The following is a 20,255-nucleotide window of genomic DNA, read 5'->3' as shown; positions in this document are numbered from 1 at the left end:
TTGACTTTTGTTTTGTTGTATGTACGCTTTGGCAATGTAGAACATATTTATCATGCCGATAAAATGGCAAATTGAAATTGAGAGAGAGAGAGAGAGAGAGAGAGAGAGAGAGAGCGCCTGGGAAAGATCTGCATGGTGAATTGAAAACACTCTGTTGACTTGTTGTAGGTACTGTTTTCAAGAGGTTGGGTCGACTGACTCACTTTTGGCATTTACAGTTACAGTAAATGCCTGTTGTGCCATAACTGACCCGTACGTGTTTCAAGACTTAGCCGTGATAGCAACAACTGATTGTTCTGTAGCTCAGGGGTGGGGAAACCTTGACGATGGAGAGAGGGCCACTCTATATATGTCCACACTCACTCCATTGAGCCACGTAGTCAGTGTTGTACCCGAACGATCGTTCACGAACTCGTTCATATTTAGGGTGAACGTGAAGTGAACGTACTGTATTTCTGTTTGATGAACGTCATTGTGAACACGTTCGTTTCTGGCGTGTGTGAACGTCACTTTTTCACGTTCAACTGTCGTTCAAGAGTGAGTGTTTCAATAGAGCCTTCCAGGCAAAATCCCCGGCACTAAAACACACCCTAAACATGCCTTAATATTTAGCGGAAATGACGTAGTGCATATTACTGTCATAACAAAAATAGCCGATCTACAAGCTCCACCGCGACGCGTTTTGAGCTTGTAGATCAGATATTTTTTGCTATTATTTGAATTGAAATCCTGAATGATGTTTGGCTATTTTTTTTTTTTTTGGAATCCTGAAAAGTATATACCGTTTTATTGAATTTCAAATGCATCTAGTTATAGTTATGTTAACTTTATGAACTGTTAATATAACTATACTATTGGATACAAAAATAATATTTTAATACTAGTCATGAAGTAATTCATGTCATCAGTAACGGCTGAAATCAACACTTTATCGGTATTCTGATATTAACATGCGGGCCGCATTAAGTGAAGGTGGGGGCCGCATGTGGCCCCCGGGCCACCAGTTGCCCACCCCTTTTCTAGCTAAACAATAGCAGTTGTTCAGAGTTAACGGCGTTAGGTAATAACTGCAAACAGAAAGAAACACGAAACACATACTATTAATGCACAGTTATATGGCGACTGCATAAGCGTCTCATTGTGACTGTATTTAGAGCATTTTAAGCATACATATAACACATTTATAAGCACTTACACTTACGCAAACTCGGCACCTCCGACTATAGTCAACATTGTAACTGAATGAACTGGAAACCGACACACATTGTAAACACTTTTACTCCAATTATCTTTATTGATATCTACACATCCCTGAGATACTGTAATTGGTTGGCAAGAGGACGTCTGTTCCTTTAATAACACAGAGACAGTTTAAATGACACTCAGTTTCACAGTGATACATTGGGTTGGCTATGAATGCTCGCTCAGGGGATAAACTCGACAGTCATCGTGATATCGGGATAGGATCGGGATACATTTCATAAAGTATTTATTTAAAGACGGTTACGCCGCGGGACACAGCCAACTGGAGTCGTGACGATTCATGACGACAACCACAATATTTTGGACGGGGTCATGCCTATGTTCCCTCAGCCCTATGTTCCCTCAGCCCTATGTTCCCTCAGCCCTATGTTCCCTCAGAGGGAGCATTGGTCCGAGGTGCGCTGGGGGTCGGGAGAGGGTGGGTGGTTAGGTTTAGGTGTCTGCCCCGGGGGAGGTTAGGGTTAGGGTGAGGGTTGGGGTTAGGTTTAGGTGTCTGCCCCGGGGGAGGTTAGGGTTAGGGTGAGGGTTTGAGGTAGGTTGTCCATCGGACCGTCGGCATATTGACACGGACCCGAGGGAACACATATAGGTACGGTCCCTTTTGGACCAAACAAATAATTACAAAGACGCCCTCTATACTGACAGTGACGTCAGGCTTCAGTGCAGTCAGAAGTCTGACGTCAATTATCGGTAGAGGGCGCAATAATTATACTTCCGTGAACCGGGCCGGGGGGGGGGATCGAGGGGACCAGCAAGTGACGTCAGGACTCTGGCGCTCCATTTGAAACCATCTCTCCTTCTGTGATCACCACCACGGACTTCTCTTCAGGCCTCGCCGTCTCCTGTCCTGAGCTTGTCACCGCCGGGGGTGCCGGGTCTGTCAAAGAACAGCAAGGATGACAGTTCAGCGTTCGTCATATAATACTGCCGTCGAGTTAGTTTAACCCATTCTGACCTGAGATCAGACTCATACGAGGTTTCCACTGGACACACACACTGGTCTGATTAACCCATTCTGACCTGAGATCAGTTTCTAAAAATGTCACAGTCGTTCTTCGATTTTTCAAAAATAGCAGACCTACAAGCTCGTAGCGCGCCACTCGGTGGCGCGCTATGAGCTTGTAGATCTGCTATTTTTCAATAGCTTAAAGCATAACATGATGCTAACACCAAAATGGGTTCCCGGTCAGAATGGGTTAACTTTGTAAAAAGAAAAAAATCAGACCCGTCTGAACTGAGTGGTGCTGTGTATACTGTCCCAACCATAATCGTCGTTTTGGCTTCATCAATGCCAGCCGTGGCCAGTAGGCGGCTCCCAGACTACGTGCAGTTATAGGTCCATAAGATCGGCTTGATAAGGATAACCTGCTAGGAACCATCGGGTTGATGCCATTCGAAGCGATTGCCGACAAAAGGGCCTAGCGTAAAAAAAATAACAAGCTCGACACAATCCAGGTCTAGTCAGTCGACTGCGTGCATGAAACTAACAAGCACGTGCGGGCCGTTTTCACGGGACTGCGCCTGCATGTAAAATGTAAATACGCTCAACTTAAAGGGACACTTCACCCTTTTTGCAAAAGAATATATGTTAATGACGTTTAGAAGCTTTAGATCACTTTCCTGGGGGGTCTTTATGTGTGTAATATGTGGTTTTAGATATTTTAGATTGTAGCAGTGAGCCTGTTGTCTCTGATGTCATGGACACTGGTCTCACTACCTTCCTGGACTACAATTCCCATCATTCTTTGGTGCACTGCTCCTCCTTGTGGATAGGGGGGAGAGCTGCCTTACTGAGACAACATGTAGTCCAGGAAGGAAGTGAGCCCAGTGTCCATGACATCAGAGACAACAGGCTCACTGCTACAATCTAAAATATCTAAAACCACATATTACACACATAAAGACCCCCAGGAAAGTGTTCTAAAGCTTCTAAACGTCATTAACATATATTATTTTGCAAAAAGGGTGAAGTGTCCCTTTAAACGCAGGGCTCTCGTTGAAAATATGAATTATTACTGCGTGGTCCAGTTGTTGTTTTGAAACGTCGACTTAACCCATTCTGACCGGGCACCCATTTTGGTGTTGGCATCATGTTATGCTTTAGCTATTGAAAAATAGCAGATCTACAAGCTCATATCGCGCCACCGAGTGGCGCGATACGAGCTTGTAGGTCTGCTATTTTTGAAAAATCGACAGAACGACTGACATTTTTAGAATCTGATCTCGGGTCAGAATGGGTTATTCAGACCAGTGTGTGTCCAGTGGAAACCTTGTATGAATCTGATCTCAGGTCAGAATGGGTTAAAAACTAAGACGAAAAATGTTTGTCGACATACCTTTTCTTCACTGATGAAAACTAAATGAAAACTAAAGCTACGATGACTAAAACTAAGACTAAATATACTGACAATTTTGTCAACAAATACCAACTAAGTTAAAATTCTTAAGAAGGGACTATAGTGGACAAGAGATCCAGTATAAGTCATTTTACACTTGTTTGTATGCAGAAAATAGCTGATTTGTAGATCGGCTATTTTCAGCAAGTGTAAAAAAAAAAAAACACAAAGCACCAATTAAGAACCGCCAAAACACATTTTAGTCGACTAAATCAACTGTAGATTTAGTCGGCTAAAATCCTATGCTATTTAGTCGACTACAGCTAGACTAAACACTAAGACATTCCAAGAGACTATGGGCTGTATTTTGCGTGTCTTAAGTACCAGGTCTTATTCCCTAACTTGAGTAAACTAAAGACCTGGAGGCGTGATGATCAATGCCATTTGGCTATTCTGAGTGGCCAAAGAGCATTGATCATCACGCCTCCAGGTCTTTAGTTTACTCAAGTTAGGGAATAAGACCTGGTACTTAAGACACGCAAAATACAGCCCCATATGACTAAAACTAAAATAAAAATTTGCTGCCAAAAACAACACTTCCATTGCTGCCCATCTGAAAGGACCTTTAATATGCAGGTTAGGTAGAGTAGAAGATACACACCTGAGGATGGTTCAACCTTCTCCTTCTTATCCTAGACAAACAGAAGATATTAGCACAGCTCTTTAATAGTTCTTATAGCTGTAGCAATCCCCCCCCCCCCCCCCCGCCCCCTTTTCCCCTCACTGTATAAGTTTATTTTCCCTTTTTACCTCCTTTATGATGAAACCTGTTCTGTTCTTTGACTATATAGAAGTGTCTATTTGGCTGGCCAGGGGGGAGGCAGTTTAGAGAGCAGGATTATACTAAATGCATGACTAAATAATGATAATACTACACATTAAGCTATAGTAATTTAGACCGAAGTAATTAAAGCGGGTCCTGTTTGCAAATCAATAATAATATCGGCATTCTGATATTAACCTGCGGGCCACATTAAGTGAAGGTGCAGGGGCCTGTGTACTGTATACTACTGTATACTACTCTATACTATGTGTATACTACTGTTTATCATGTATAAAACTAAAGTAGTATCACAGGGAAACTACACAGCTCAGCTGATGCTGCAGACAATGGAGCAGTTGTTCCCTATCAAATAACCCCTATATCCATACCATAAATACAAACATTATTCTGCTGGCATTACCCACCTCGTGTTTTCTGAAGTGCTTTCCGAGGATGTAGCATAAGAGGAGAACACCCACTCCAGCCAGGAGGATTATGCCAAACCACTGGGACACAAACGTACAGTACAGTGGAACCATTACCATTCTGGCAAATCCTTCTATAGGAAAAAAACATTTTTGTATTGTCCAAACTATAAACAATATAAAACTGATAAGGCGTCAACATTGCAACGTGTAAAGGGTTTTTTCTACTGCATATTCCGGTTCTCAATACCCTCTCATATTCAAAGATTTGCGCCACATTTTCCAAAAAAAAAAGAAAGAGCTTGTAGATCTGCTCTTTTTCAATAGCTTTCAATAGTCAATAGTCCTTACTTGTGTAAACCAACTTCTATCGGGACATGAGAGGTCCTTACTTGTGTAAACCAACTTCTATCGGGACATGAGAGGTCCTTACCTGTGACTCGGCCGTGAACCCTTGCGACTTCAGCATGCAGTCTTCCCGCGTGCCTACCCTGGCGTGTTCTCCTCTCCTCTTCCAGCACGGCACGGTGGCGTTCCCCGGGGGCTGGCACCACTTCTGCGGCGCCGAGCCCTTGATCTCCACGAAGCGCCCCTCCCAGTCCGTCAGGGCGCACGCCAGGTAGCGCCCGTCCAGGAGCAGCAGCACGAGCCAGATGACGGCGGGGACCCCGCTCGTGACGGCGTTTTGGAACATGGAGCACGGATCGCCGCACGTGCACTTCCGGATGCTTATGGCCAGCATCAGGAGGACGGCGAGGGAGGCGGGAACGACGAAGAATAAGGACGCGGACAGTTGGTTCCACGTGTTGCAGGGACACTCGAACTGCATCGCCAGCAGCCTCTCGATGGCCATGAGGACGAAGCCGAAGGACACGTTCGCCGCCAAGGGACTCTGCGTCAGTTCGTCCACCATCTTCTGCAGCAACTTTGCTTCTTTCGCCTTCTTTGTTTCAGCCACGACATCATCGCTCTGGGAGGCCATTCTGTTAAAGTATAGAAACTAAAAAGGAAAATAAATGATGCCTTGATCGCCTTAATGGAGAGATTATGAATCCTCTATATGCCTGGCTATAGCTCAGCTGTATAGACTATACTTCCTGCGACTGCAATCCGTCTGGGTTGACATCCAACGACTAAATGCCACAAAGCGAGGAGGTTGTTGCCGTCTGTTATAACTCGGGGTCCATGAGTGGTTCCAGATGGGGGTAGCGGTTTTGGGGGGTGGAGTATGTATAAGACAGCAGTGACCACAGACATACCAGCCCTTTTCCAATTCTTCTACAACATTGGTATCAGGCCTCGAGGTCCAAAAGGTCCTCAGATGATTGAATTAGCCTGATGTGCAACAGTGCTCTCTCACTCAACGGTAAACAAACCAAGTACAGTATTAGTGTAGTATAGGCCTTTACATACAAGGGTATATCTGCACATTTCTAAAGTTACAATTTCATGACTTGAAACTTTTTTAACACAAAAAAAAAACCCCCACCTTTTGGGTGTTTTAACCCATTCTGACCTGAGATCAGATTCTAAAAATGTCAGTCGTTCTTCGATTTTTCAAAAATAGCAGACCTACAAGCTCGTAGCGCGCCACTCGGTGGCGCGCTATGAGCTTGTAGATCTGCTATTTTTCAATAGATAAAGCATAACATGATGCTAACACCAAAATGGGTTCCCGTTCAGAATGGGTTAAGCATTATTTCATACTTTAGCTATTGAAACACAGCAGATCTACAAGCTCGTAGCGCGGCACCGAGTGCCGTGCTTACGAGCTTGTAGGTCTGCTATTTTTGGAAAAACTGTGAAAATGTGTCGCAAATCTTTTGAAGATGTATTCTTTCACAGCGAAACGTTTTAACTCAAATCTTCGCTTCGCCACTGATATAGAAACTAGTATTTCAGAAAACTGAAGTGAAAAACTGAACTGAAAATATATCTTTTTTTATTTCGACATCAGGCCTGAATGGGTTAAGAATGACTTGTTGACAGTCGGTGGTGAAAAGTTGACTTCACTGACTGATTTATAAATGGCTTCGAGTCAGTGTTACTTCCATGTTGCGTAGCACTGTCCAATCTTTGGCAGCAGCAGCTGTAGGCTATTTTGTCACGATTGCGTTAATGAAACCAAACGCTACACGCGGTGCCGGTACCGGATTATTATTTCATGTGAATCATGTCAAAATGAAAAGATGATGATGTGGTTGGCACACAGCGCAGCACAGCGGCCCGAGAACACAATAAGAAATATAACATTATTATTCTCCTGCTCCTCCTCCTCCAACAACTCGATAACGTTCTCATTTTAGTTTGTTACTCATTTTCTGAGCCATGCAAATAAACAACAACCAGCACTGACTGGAGATGGAGAGGTTCATGTGCCCCCACGCGTAAAGCTTAGCCAGAAGGGTATCGTTTGGGGGTAACGTTTGCTGCTTCTATCTGTTACTTCTCTGACGCAGCGCAGTTCAAACAGACTTCAGCCAGTCAATAGTGGGACACCGCGCGCTGAGAGCCACATACACAGCTGCATTTGGTTATTAATTAAGGGCGCGTTCTGCCAGGCGCCTCCCCCTGGCCAGCCGGGGCGCCTGATGGAGGGGAAAGGAACTGGTTGGAATAACGTGTTCCTTTCACGCGCTACGTCCAACCAGGGAAACTCCCCCCTGTCAGGTGTAAAGGAGCAACTTGGACACTCGAGCATGAAGGAAGCATGAGTTAAGTCCGTTGCTCTCCCCAGGTTGGTGGAGGGTGTGTAGAGCCCAGGATCACAGTAGATAATTGACACAGGGGTGAAAAATGGGTTACAAAATCGTGGGATAACAAATATATTTTAAAAAAAAAGAAGAAAAAAAAAAGGGCGCGTTCTGAATAGACCAGTCTGCAATGTAAACTAATAGGCGAGTGCACTCCAGGGCATATGCAAAGGGAAAGAATGACTTCTGTCCGTGACAATAATCAATGCTACAGTTTGAATTCTGTACACACGCACACGGAGCAAAAAATATGATAAATATGAAATATGAAAACTTGTTGAAGTACAACGCATGAGTCAAGTAGCTGCTTTTGTATCAAACCCTTTCCTCTTTACTGAGCCTACTGTCATTGAACTGCTGTCCGATAAAATGCAGGATGTGTTTGCATTAACTTCAGATGTTGAAATGGAGATTATTGGATTAGTAAGTGACTGTCACCTGCAGGTCAGAGCTAAAGAGAAGGAATTTTGGTCTCTTGTGAGCAGAGAAGTATCCCCTGATTGTGTCGTGTGCACTGAAGCTGCATGCCTACTTTGGTTCCACGTACTTATGTGAAATGGCCTTTTCACAAATGAAAATAATAAAATCCAAGTTTAGAACTCGTATGACTGACTCACATCAGTCACCCTCAGACTGGCAATCACTAAATATGAACCAGATTTCAAAACGCTTGCAGATAAAGTGCAGTCACAGCAGTCTCATTAAAGGTGGGCTGACCCTGAGAGTATGTCACCATATCTGTGCAAATATATATGGTCATGTTATGCCTATGTCATTTGAACATCTGCCAATGTGAATATTCATTGAAATGAGAAACAAAATATTTCTAATACTAATTATTTCTAATTTGTCTTAATATTATTTGACATTGATAATATAACTTACTATAAGTATTTATTCTAATTTAAGCTTTAGTCTTTGTGTGGATGTGTGCAAATGCATTGAGCCTGTCAGAAATTGCAAAAAAAACAAGTGTTTTTTGTAAGACGTTTTAGTGGTAGATCTTGGCTTACAATTGGGAATAAATGGGGCTCTTGGGCTTGAAAAGGTTGGTTACCTGCACTGCCTTACATGATGTTGTTCTGGTCTACTAGAATAAACACAAATGGCTCTTTGACTGCTGGTAACGGGTGGAAGAGTATTTTCTCTGTCAACAATTAGCTTACATGGACTGAAATGTCATTTTCCCCCATTACATAATTCAAATAAAAACACTCATTTTTAACACTTCCTTCATTCATTTTATTTCAGAATCGGGAGGTAAAATAACCCATCCCTCCACACACAACATGCTGGAGAAACAACATTTGGTTGGCGGAGGGGGAGGAGGAGGGGCTGGAACTAATTTCCTTCTCGGGCTGTGAGATCTTGGAATCGTTGGCACACCAGTAAGACGCGCAAACGCGGGAAGCAAACACTTGACACTCATTTTTAACACTTCCTTCATTCATTTTATTTCAGAATCGGGAGGTAAAATAACCCATCCCTCCACACACAACATGCTGGAGAAACAACATTTGGTTGGCGGAGGGGGGGGGGGGGGGGGCTGGAGGGCTGGAACTAATTTCCCTCTCGGGCTGTGAGATCTGGTAATCGTTAGCACACTATAAGATCTTGAAAACATGGGATAAACATCAAACTGAGAGCCTGCACTGCACCAAATCCAGCGGGAAAACACCAAATAATAATGCACATTGCAGGACGGGATTATTTAGGACGATACCCGCTCTCAAAATCAAAACGAATATTTTATAACCACCTAAGGAAAAAGTGACCCCATAACAAGGCGGCACTCTAGAGAGATGCCCCCTCAGCCAGCTGGTCCTATGGAACGTCTAGAGAGATGCCTCCTCAGCCAGCTGGTCCTATGGAACGTCTAGAGAGATGCCTCCTCAGCCAGCTGGTCCTATGGAACGTCTAGAGAGATGCCTCCTCAGCCAGCTGGTCCTATGGAACTCTAGAGAGATGCCTCCTCAGCCAGCTGGTCCTATGGAACGTCTAGAGAGATGCCTCCTCAGCTTCCTCCTATGGAACTCGGATGGAAAACTCACTGGACTAAGCCAAAATATAGAAAACTCGTCCCAAACTCTTCTTCTCCCTTCTGGCTCCAAAACTATATGGAATGCACTTCCCATTACGGGGTCATACCTATGTTCCCTCAGCCCTATGTTCCCTCAGCCCTATGTTCCCTCAGAAGGAGCATTGGTCCGAGGTGCGTTGGGGGTCGGGAGAGGGTGGGTGGTTAGGTTTAGGTGTCTGCCCCGGGGGAGGTTAGGGTTAGGGTGAGGGTTGGGGTTAGGTTTAGGTGTCTGCCCCGGGGGAGGTTAGGGTTAGGGTGAGGGCTTGAGGTAGGTCGTCCATCGGACCGTCGGCATATTGACACGGACCCGAGGGAACATAGGGCTGAGGGAACATAGGTCCCCATATTACAATCAGAACTGTAGCCTCACTCCCAATCTTCCGCCATAGTCTGAAATTAACCCACCTTTTCAGACTCCATCGTGGCCTGTAGCACTTACCCTATAGCCCCTTAGATATAACTGTTATATGTATAGTTTAATTATATAGATACTCCACTGTTACAATCTTAGCTTACACATGTTTCATGATAACCACTTTTTATGTATGTGATGTTATTGCCATGCTTTTTGTTCTTGCTTATTGTAAATCGCTCTGGATTAAGAGCGTCTGATAAATGCCTAAATTGTAATATAAAACAGCAGAAGGACACATTGGAAATGGAACGAGACAAGCCAAAAGCAGAGCAAGGTACAGACTCAGTGAGTCTATAGCGAGATGCAAAGAGAGTTGGAAACCATAATGAAAAATGAAGTCTTATCATCGTACATCATCATGACATAACATGCTCAGACACATTATTCTCCATTCAGTGTCAATGGGAATGTAATGTGTGTGTAAGACGCAAATAGCTGAATATAGGATGGGCTAGCTCTGGTCCATAGCCTTATTCTGCCCTGCAGAATTATTGTGAATTATTCTGCCCTTCAGATGACCTAAGGCTTCAGCATGTCTGAGATGTAGCTGTAGCCCACTGCAGATAAGCCATTGAAGATGCAGGATGACGGGTGTCCTATAATGCTGTCCCAGCATTTTGGCCTTTGTGCCCTCAAAACGTTTACAAGACCAAAGGCTAAGTGCCCTTATTGCCCCTTTAAAGACAGAGGTCCAGGCCTGGTGGTGACAACATTAACCCTGTTAAAACCCCCCTATAGTTAGGTTTTCAACTTTTTGTTGACGGGGGGTACATTAGCCGGAAACGGGGTGCATACTTGGGGTGACCAGATGTCCCTCTTTGCGTGGGACAGTCCCTCATTTCCAAGACTTTTCAGGCGTCCCACAAATTGAGACCCTGTCCCACATTGTGACTGATGGCAGGCAATTGCATCTGTGTTCAAATGCCCTAATAGTAGTTAGTCCCCTAATAGTTGGCCTTCTGTTGTAAAGCTCTCTCATTGTCTCTTCCTGCAAGATGTGTTTTTATTAAGCCTGTTAAAATAGCATAAAAATGAAGCATGATTCTAAAACAAAATGTGAGACACCAGAGAATAGTTATAAATGATAGCCAATAGGCCCGTATGGTCGAATATGACATCAAGGCATTTAATAGCAACTCAAGCAGTAAGTTGCTAACCCGGTACTCCAGTATCGCTTGTCCCACACAAGCGATACTTCTGTCCCTCAAATGAACAGTTTGGATCTGGTCACCCTATCAGCATACTTAGTTTAGACTAGTCATTGGTTAGACATGGGTTAAGGTTATAGGTTTAGGTGTGCTGCCCCCGTGGGAGGTTACATAGGTTTAGGGTGAGGGTTTGAGATAGGTTGTAGTTGTAGGACTACTGACTAGTCTAACCAATGACTAGTCTAAACCAAAATCTGTCTAAACTAAGTACTGCACCCCCGGAAACAGTAGATCTATACAAGCTCAGACTCACAACACCTCGTGCTGCGAGTGTGTAGAGGGAAAAAGGAACAGATCAAGTACAAAACCAACTGTCAAGTTGATTAAATATTAGTAGTTTAAAATGTCTTGGAAAAAATACTCATGAATCCAAAACAATAGAGAAAATCACACCCGTGTGAAGCGAGGGGCGCTCTCATCATCATACGTCATCATCATCATCATCATACATCATCTCATTCTGGCCAATCACAATTTTGCGTCCTCACTTTTGTCTTCGATGCTTGTGTTTACAGTAAACCCTCAAAGCTGGACGTACTGTAGGCCCCTCAAAAATCTGAAATCTATGACAACGTTTCATCTGACTGTAACACAATGTTATACGTAGTGGGGGTCCCTGCTTCATCTCTCTCTGTCTCAGCTCGGGGGGGGGGGGGGGGGGTCCTTGACCCGCTAAAAGGTTGAAGACTGTATTTACCCTAATCTTACTCACAAAATATAGTTTAAAAATGCTGCGGTTTTCAAGTCATGAAGGACGTGGGAACAGAGATGCATTAAAACCTGTGGATGTTCCTTTTGTTATGTTGGTGTGCGAGCATCACTGCTGTCTTCACCACAGAACATGAGTAAAATAAACCCACGGCACTCTGCCAGACTGGATTACCGGCCAAGGTGCCCAGACGGCTACGCCAGCCTTTGTATTGAGTTGTGCTTGAAACGTATACTGTATAATCCTGCAAACTGTTAATAAATAATCCAATCAATCAATCAATCAGTTTATACAAACACTCAAAGCTGGCTGTTCATTGTCAATGGTGTTCCAATTTAGTAACTTATTTGTAGCCTGGATTGATAAAAGCAATCTGGCAGAAATGTTTCTATTTGATATTAATCAATGCACATTTATTAGTGTGGAAGGCAACCAGACTATTAATTTTAAACTTTTTGGGGTCCCTGTGACTCAAAGCTTGACATTGTCAGTGCAACCACACTTGTAATTTCCCAGAATTGTGCCTTTCTAGTTGTAAGAGTATTTTGATTTTTAATCCAATCCTTTTTCTGTAAGTTTCTGTTGTTCTGTGATACTGGCTGCTGGTGTGCCTCTCATGACTGCCACCAAGTGTTCAAAGATAATATTGCGAGATATATCTAAACTAATATGACATTCCAACAGTAAACAATCGATGGCTGATGAATGCAACAGGCACACACGTGCACACATGCACGCATGCATGAACACGGTTCCCAGTCCGGGGACCCCTAGGGATCCCTGAGTGAATTCAGGGGGTCCCCAGATAAATGATAGTTAGGAACTAAAAGGACTTGGAGAACCTTCTACAGCTGAACAAATCAACAGTTATAATGACATACAGCTGGGGTGGTTAGTGTTACCATAGCCTTGCCTTTTGCTCTGGGGTTAGCGTAGCTTTTTTTTTTTTTTTTACCTTGGCCAGCTGTCTGTCAGGAAGTTGAGCTCTGTGAGGAGGGGGGCTTTGGGGGCTTGTAAAAATCAATATTATGTATTTCAATGTTTACATTGTAATGAGAACATATTGCTTATTTTACTGTGCAATGACATGGGCCAAGTTATTGTGCAACATCTTGCCCCATTAGCATATGACCTCCAATGGTTATAGGCCCGCTACATTTCTGTGGTGAAAAGGCATGCAGGCTTTGGGCATCTGGTTAGGATCTCCCTATAGGGAGGTCCTCGAGGCACGTCCCACTGGGAGGAGACCCCCGGGGCAGACCAAGGATCACGTCCCACTGGGAGGAGACCCCGGGGCAGACCAAGGATCACGTCCCACTGGGAGGAGACCCCCGGGGCAGACCAAGGATCACGTCCCACTGGGAGGAGACCCCCGGGGCAGACCAAGGATCACGTCCCACTGGGAGGAGACCCCCGGGGCAGACCAAGGCGCAGATGGAGGGATTACATCGACTCACTGGCCTTGGAATCCCCCAGGAGGAAGTCACTAATGTTGCTCTGGAGAGGGTAGTCTGGAGCTCTCTGGTGGAGCTGTTGCCCCCGCGACCCGACTACGGATAAGCGGTTGAAGATGGATGGATGGAATGGCATGAGGGACGAAACCCACAAAAATACCACATCGGCGCATATTTTCCCATTTTCTTGGGTTTGGGCACCCTGCCCCCTCGGTGCTCTCTGCACGGCCCCGTTTTCAAAGGGTTAAACTAATATCCACAACCCAGAAAAGGGCAATTTCATATTGACTGAAACGCACACAGCTGATTAGGGCCTCATTCACACATAAAGAACACGTGTTCTGTGCTTTGCCTGTGTTTGATGGCCGCCTCAATGCTTTTCCAATTTCCAATCTTAACAGAATCCTTGTGATTGGCCGAGAGCGGGGGCCAAGTTGACTCAGCCTATAAGGCCTAGACGGCATTTAGGCCTATAGGCTGAGTCAACTTGGCCCCCCGGCTCTCGGCCAATCACACGGATCCGGGGGCAGGCGGCGTCATCAGCGCTCTGACGTCACGGCCTTTATACATGAGAACAGACCCCATCCTCGGAGAGGACGCAGATACGAGCGTGTGTGTCTCCGCGACACGCATTGTGGTGAACCGTTCAGCGCATTATGAGGGATCAGGTCCTGGTGCAAGGTGCTCAGCTGAAGTTGAAGCACGTATACGTAGACCACAGTTACCACAACCACAACCACAACGCCAAACCCGTCACCACAGCGACCAGCGCCCAGAACACCGGCACCATTGGTCAGTCGCAGGGCAAGCCCACGGCCGCCGCGTCCAGCCAGTCCAAGGAGTCCAGCAGAGACGGCAGCGCCGGCTACAGCAAGGGCTCCAGCGGCGGCGACTCGTCCGGCTCCCAGGGAACTGGGAATGGAGGCGGCGGCGGGGGCGGGGGCGGCGGCGCGCGCATGGGCGTCACTGTCAACAAGCACGCCAACCCCCTGACTCCCGAGCAGGCCCTGAGGCGCTTCCGCTCCCAGCTGACTCCCCTGGAGCAGGCGGAGGTGCAGTCCTACCCCAACGTCTACTTCCTGGGCATCGACGCCAAGAAGAGGCCCACGTCGTCCGCCGCCGCCGGCGGGAGCAGCAACTGCGGCTACGACGACGAGGACGCCCACTACGTCCACGTCACGCACGACCACCTGGCCTACCGCTACGAGTTCCTCAAGGTCATCGGCAAGGGCAGCTTCAGCCAGGTGGCCAAGGTGTACGACCACAAGATGCACCAGTACGTGGCCCTGAAGATGGTGCGCAACAAGAAGCACTTCCACCGGCAGGCGCAGGAGGAGATCCGCATCCTGGAGTACCTGCGCAAGCAGGACCACGGCGGCGCCATGAACGCGGTGCGCCTGCTGGAGACCTTCGTGTTCCGCAACCACATCTGCATGACGTTCGAGCTGCTGAGCATGAACCTCTACGAGCTGATCAAGTCGGTCAAGTTCCAGGGCTTCAGCCTGCCGGTGGTCAAGAAGTTCGCCCTCTCCATCCTGCAGTGTCTGGAGGCGCTGACCCGACACCGGATCATCCACTGCGACCTCAAGCCCGACAACATCCAGCTCAAGCAGCAGGGGCACAGCGGCGTCAAGGTGATCGACTTTGGCTCCAGCTGTTTCGAGAACCAGCCGGTCTACACGTACATCCAGTCTCGTTACTACCGCGCCCCGGAGGTGATCCTGGGCTCGCGCTACGGCCTGCCCATCGACATGTGGAGCTTCGGCTGCATCCTGGCGGAGCTGCTGACGGGCTACCCGCTGTTCCCCGGAGAGGACGAAGGCGACCAGCTGGCCTGCGTCATGGAGCTGCTGGGCATGCCTCCGCAGAAGGTCCTGGAGCAGGCCAAGCGGACCAAGAACTTCATCAACTCCAAGGGCCGTCCGCGCTACTGCAGCGTCACCACGCTGTCCACGGGCAACACGGTGCTCGCGGGGTCCCGCTCCCGCCTGGGCAAGACGAGGGGCCCCCCGGCAAGCAGGGAGTGGAGCGTGGCACTCAAGGGCTGCGAGGACCCCACCTTCATCGACTTCATAAAGAGGTGCCTGGACTGGGACGCCTCGAGGCGCCTCACGCCCAGCCAAGCGCTCAGGCACCCCTGGCTGTACCACCAACAAGTGCCCAAGCCCCTGCCTGCGGGGGCCAACAAGAGCCTGGGGGCCCCCATGGTGAAGAGGTTCCCTGAGCAACAAGGCACCCCCTGCTCATTCAAGCCCCAGGTAACCCCCTCCGTTCAGTGTGAGGAGGGCAATAGTATGTTCCCCATGTCGCAGTGTGACACTCGTCCTCTCTGGTCTATGAATAAACGTCGGCGTGATGAAGGCGAGGAGAGCAAGAAGGCAGAATACTTTGGGCGGCAGTGTCTCAGGAGGTGAGGTGAGGAGGTAAGGCAAGGAGGTCTCGGTGTCTCAGGAGGTAAGGTAAGGAGGTCTCAGTGTCTCAGGAGGTAAGGTAAGGAGGTCTCAGTGTCTCAGGAGGTAAGGTAAGGAGGTCTCGGTGTCTCAGGAGGTAAGGTAAAAAGCAACAGCCTGGCAACCGGAGGGTTTTTCCTCAATTGATGTCCCGCCCCCTGGCTCTTCCTGGCAACGCTCATTCGGTGTCTTGGGCTAACCGCAAGACCAGTGTCCGTGATGAGCAGGCTGTGCCTTGGGCGGTTGCATCCACAGTCAGCGTGTGAATGCATGGGTGATGCACATTTTTATCTAGGTGCTAATCTGTCAGCTCCGGCTGGCCCCAGAAGTGCAACCATTATTTACTTTATTTCAGATGACCCCCTCCACCCCTAGGCTGTGGGATAGCTTACCCCCTTCATAATCGTGGCGCTGTAGTCACTATTGGATTTAAATACTTATTTTTTCCCCCTTGGCCTATAACTCTAATCCGAGTGTATATCTGTGGCCCTGTGTTTGAACCGCTAGCCTTTCTTTGTGCACTTCATTCCTCATCGCATTCGTTTTCTTTGTCTTTTGTCTTTTGCTGTTCAATAATTTATCTTGACTTTGGACGTTCATGCTCAAATGAAGTTTGAGTTGAGATGGATACAGAAGAGGGAGACTTTGAAACAACGGCAGTTTTTTTGTTTTGTTTATTGAACTCTTATAATGTACATCCTCATCAATCATGTTTTGGCACATTAATAGGTGCCCACGTATATATGATAGGCAAACTTAGTGACTGCTCACAGAATCATTTCTTCCAGTTTTTAATTGTTGTCGATGGAAGTGTTCCGTGTTGACGTTCTGCTGGAAATGCCAGCATGTGTGACGAGGCACTGAGCCTCTATTCTGTGCTGTACGCATTCACTGTGAGTTGGAGACCTTTCTTCTGACCACCGTGCTCTCACTTATGGTGCGTTACACATTGTAGAATAGGCGAAGAGGTCGCACCGTAAGTTGAAAGATTTTCAACTCGAAAAGGGGGAATGAAAGCGTTTTTTCAGGAGAACGTTTTAAGCGTTTTTGTTTTCATTGAGTGTTTTTCGATTTACTTACAGTACGCTGTGGTGGACATATTATGGGCCTTACTTACACCCTTATGGGGTCCGGGACGACATCTTCCAGAGCAGTTTGCGAACCAGCTGGTCCGAGAGTTGATGTTTTTTCATTCTCTCGAGCTGTTGTTCATGTTCAGGTTTAACCCATTCTGAACGGGAACCCATTTTGGTATTAGCATCATGTCGTGCTTTAGCTATTGAAAAATAGCAGATCTACAAGCTCATAGCGAGCTTGTAGGTCTGCTATTTTTCGACTGACGTAGAAGACATTTTTTTAATCTGATCTCATGTCAGAATGGAAAACTGTCAGGATGTATACAAGACATTCTTTGAATCTGATCTCGGGTCAGAATGGGTTAAGATGTCAGAAAATGCTTAGAGCCGGGACTTTCGTTTGTTCCTTGTTGTTTGCCACGCCGCTGGACACATTGCAATTTACACATCATCAAAAGACAATATCCGGAACTGTTGTGTGTGAATGCCGTGAGTGAACTATAGCTCGGCATTCAACACCGAGCCTAGAGAGAGATCTGCGTCTGCACCCGGCCATGGTGCCATATCTCAGATGGTGAGAATGGGCAACATGCAGCGTAAAGGAAAGGAAAGGTACTAATGTTTACCCAGGGTAACTGGACTAAGGAAAGGAAAGGTACTATGTTTACCCAGGGTAACTGGACTAAAGGAAAGGAAAGGTACTATGTTTACCCAGGGTAACTGGACTAAGGAAAGGAAAGGTACTATGTTTACCCAGGGTAACTGGACTGAGGAAAGGAAAGGTACCATGTTTACCCAGGGTAACTGGACTAAGGAAAGGAAAGGTACTATGTTTACCCAGGGTAACTGGACTAAGGAAAGGAAAGGTACTATGTTTACCCAGGGTAACTGGACTAAGGAAAGGAAAGTTACTATGTTTACCCAGGGTAACTGGACTAAGCATCAGATACTTGTTTACAGCCAGGCCCTGCTTATTTCATAGAACATTTCATGGTAGTGGTTCAATGCCTTGTCCAAGGGCACTTCAGCGGTGGTACATTTTTTATGTGTCGGACCGCTGATTCGAACTGGCGACCTTCCGGTATCAGGACCGATCCGCAAGCCGTTCGGCCACCGCTGCATCACATCCGATTCACTGACGCTCATCATCAGTAGTCTTATAATAATACATGTCTGCTCTATTTGTTCCCACTGAATAGAGTGAACTGGCCACGATCATCACTCCACTACTGCGAGTGGAATCCAAGGTTTTCGTGGATCATCAAAGATCCACTTGCAACCCCTTGCCACAGTCTGTCCACGCTGCTAGGCCAGAACTTCGTATCATATGCTGAACAAATAACAGACTAAAGGCTCATTCATATAGTCTGTATTTTGTGTGGTGTGGTGACCACCGCTCCGGTGGTGAGGTGACCGCCGGAGCTGAAATAACCTTGAGCGGTGGTGAGTAAAAACAGAGAGAAGGGCTGGAGCGGTGGCGGTGGTTTGCTCTTCACCACGGCTCGTGACGTCATGTTGTAGTTCGGTGGTCACCTCCTCACCACCGAAAGTCCAGGTGGGCGGGTACCGTCCTAAAGTCGTCTCTTCGGTGCTACTGAAACTTTCTGACGAGCCGAAATCATTTCGGCACTACAGCGCCGAAACAGCGGTAAAATAGGAGTATGAATCAGCCCTAAGACTCGGTTTCCACAGCCAAGTCACCAAACTTCTGAACAGGTGTTCAGAAGTCTTTACCTGCTCTCTGTTCCACCTCATTCTATCACCGTATTCACTCGCGTACAGTAGATACATTACTGTAGTCGATATCTCCTTCTACATGATGTCTTGCAAAAGTCGTTTATAGTTAGTTGCGCTGCAAGTTGCGCTGCACTTTTTTGAGTACTCACCTTTGTGTTGTATAATAATGTTTTGCTTTAATATTATTTCTCCCACTCTTATTTAATTGTAAACTGTAATATGTGGGTGTAGCTTGTACAAAAACAATAATTAAACCCACTATATTAAACCTATAAACTGTAGTGTAACAAATAAGTGAAGTTGGGGCGATATTCTACAAACATAACATGCATGCCTTGCCCGGTTGGGGTCAGCGGTGACTGTCCTAATTTATATGAAAGTCCGTTTTTCTTACGCTGGCTACTCTCCCTCTTATGTATTTATTAGTTAGCTCAGTCTCTTGTTAGAGCTGTTATTCTATATTCTCAATTCCTCACTATTCTTTATTATTACTCCTTCTTTTTTGTCTGTCCTCAAAAAGTTTTGACACACTTTTTTGACACACTTTCATCTAAAAAGCTTCATTCATATAGTTTAAAACGTTAACCTTCGGAAAACAGCCATGAACCTTTTTTTGCATTGTTTGAAATTAAAAAACAATATTATTTCTAATAATTATAAATAATCTACACTGTGTCCTGTGACTCCTGTCTGCCTCAACGAACCAGCTGGCCCACGTACGGCACCACCACCACCGACAGCCCAATCACCGCATCACCATGACACGCCGACCCACAGAACCTTCTGGTTCTGGTTCAACTTGGACCGCATCACCATGACACGCCGACCCACAGAACCTTCTGGTTCTGGTTCAACTTGGACCGCATCACCATGACACGCCGACCCACAGAACCTTCTGGTTCTGGTTCAACTTGGACCGCATCACCATGACACGCCGACCCACAGAACCCTCTGCCGTCTCGGCACTCGTTGGGTTGAGATCCAGGTTGACTGAGATCATCATCATCATCAGGTACCTGTACCTAAAGATCACACCTGGTGCGCCGTACGGCTACAAATAACTTCACTGACATTCCCCGCAGGCACCACACCTTCGCGCACAGCCGCGGACAGAGGAAGCTGGCGCCAGACCTCCGCGGCTGACTGACACGACGGACAGATTCCCCGGAAAACGCTCTCCTCCACGTCAGTCAGCCGTGGGGGTGGAGCTTCTTTTCCATCCACCAGCCATGTCTAAAAAGCCGGAATGACGTCGGGCGCCAGCTTCCTCTGTCCGCGGCTGGGTGCGAAGGTGTGCCTGCGGCGCTGACATTGTCAACTCCTACCTGACATCAGGGGTCTACATTTCTCAATGGGAGAGTATAGGAGACCACCACCTCCAATCACTGCTGATCATAGTTATATTGTAATCCTGCTCTTAGGGTGACCATGCAGATCCAAACTGTTCATTTGAGGGACAGAAGTATAGTTTGTGTGTGGGACAAGTGGGATATGGGACAGGGTTAGCGACTTCGTTGGAAATGAAA

The 20,255-nt window shown here is 46.6% G+C and overlaps 2 protein-coding genes across 2 annotated transcripts; one reads left to right on the top strand and one right to left on the bottom strand.

Annotated features, from left to right (window-relative positions):
* Positions 1-1,315: 1,315 nt before the first annotated feature.
* LOC308316439 (uncharacterized protein) lies at positions 1,316-6,051 on the bottom strand. The gene is made up of 4 exons (XM_080765072.1): positions 5,281-6,051; positions 4,848-4,928; positions 4,261-4,291; positions 1,316-2,140 (listed from the first exon to the last, which is right to left on the bottom strand). Exons 1-4 carry the CDS (start codon positions 5,827-5,829, stop codon positions 2,025-2,027), a joined length of 777 nt encoding a protein of 258 aa, XP_080621198.1. The 5' UTR covers positions 5,830-6,051; the 3' UTR covers positions 1,316-2,024.
* An 8,033-nt stretch (positions 6,052-14,084) lies between these two features.
* LOC308317063 (dual specificity tyrosine-phosphorylation-regulated kinase 2-like) lies at positions 14,085-15,880 on the top strand (the record flags this gene model as incomplete). Its single annotated transcript, XM_080765854.1, has 1 exon — positions 14,085-15,880. The coding sequence occupies exon 1, from the start codon at positions 14,123-14,125 to the stop codon at positions 15,878-15,880; it is 1,758 nt and encodes a 585-aa protein (XP_080621980.1). The 5' UTR covers positions 14,085-14,122.
* Between the last annotated feature and the right edge of the window lie 4,375 nt (positions 15,881-20,255).

This window comes from Protomyctophum bolini, assembly GCF_963924005.1.
Source record: "Protomyctophum bolini genome assembly, chromosome: 6".
NCBI classification, from domain to species: domain Eukaryota; kingdom Metazoa; phylum Chordata; class Actinopteri; order Myctophiformes; family Myctophidae; genus Protomyctophum; species Protomyctophum bolini.
Note: the sequence above shows the minus strand (reverse complement) of the source record. Positions and strands in the feature narration are given on the sequence as shown.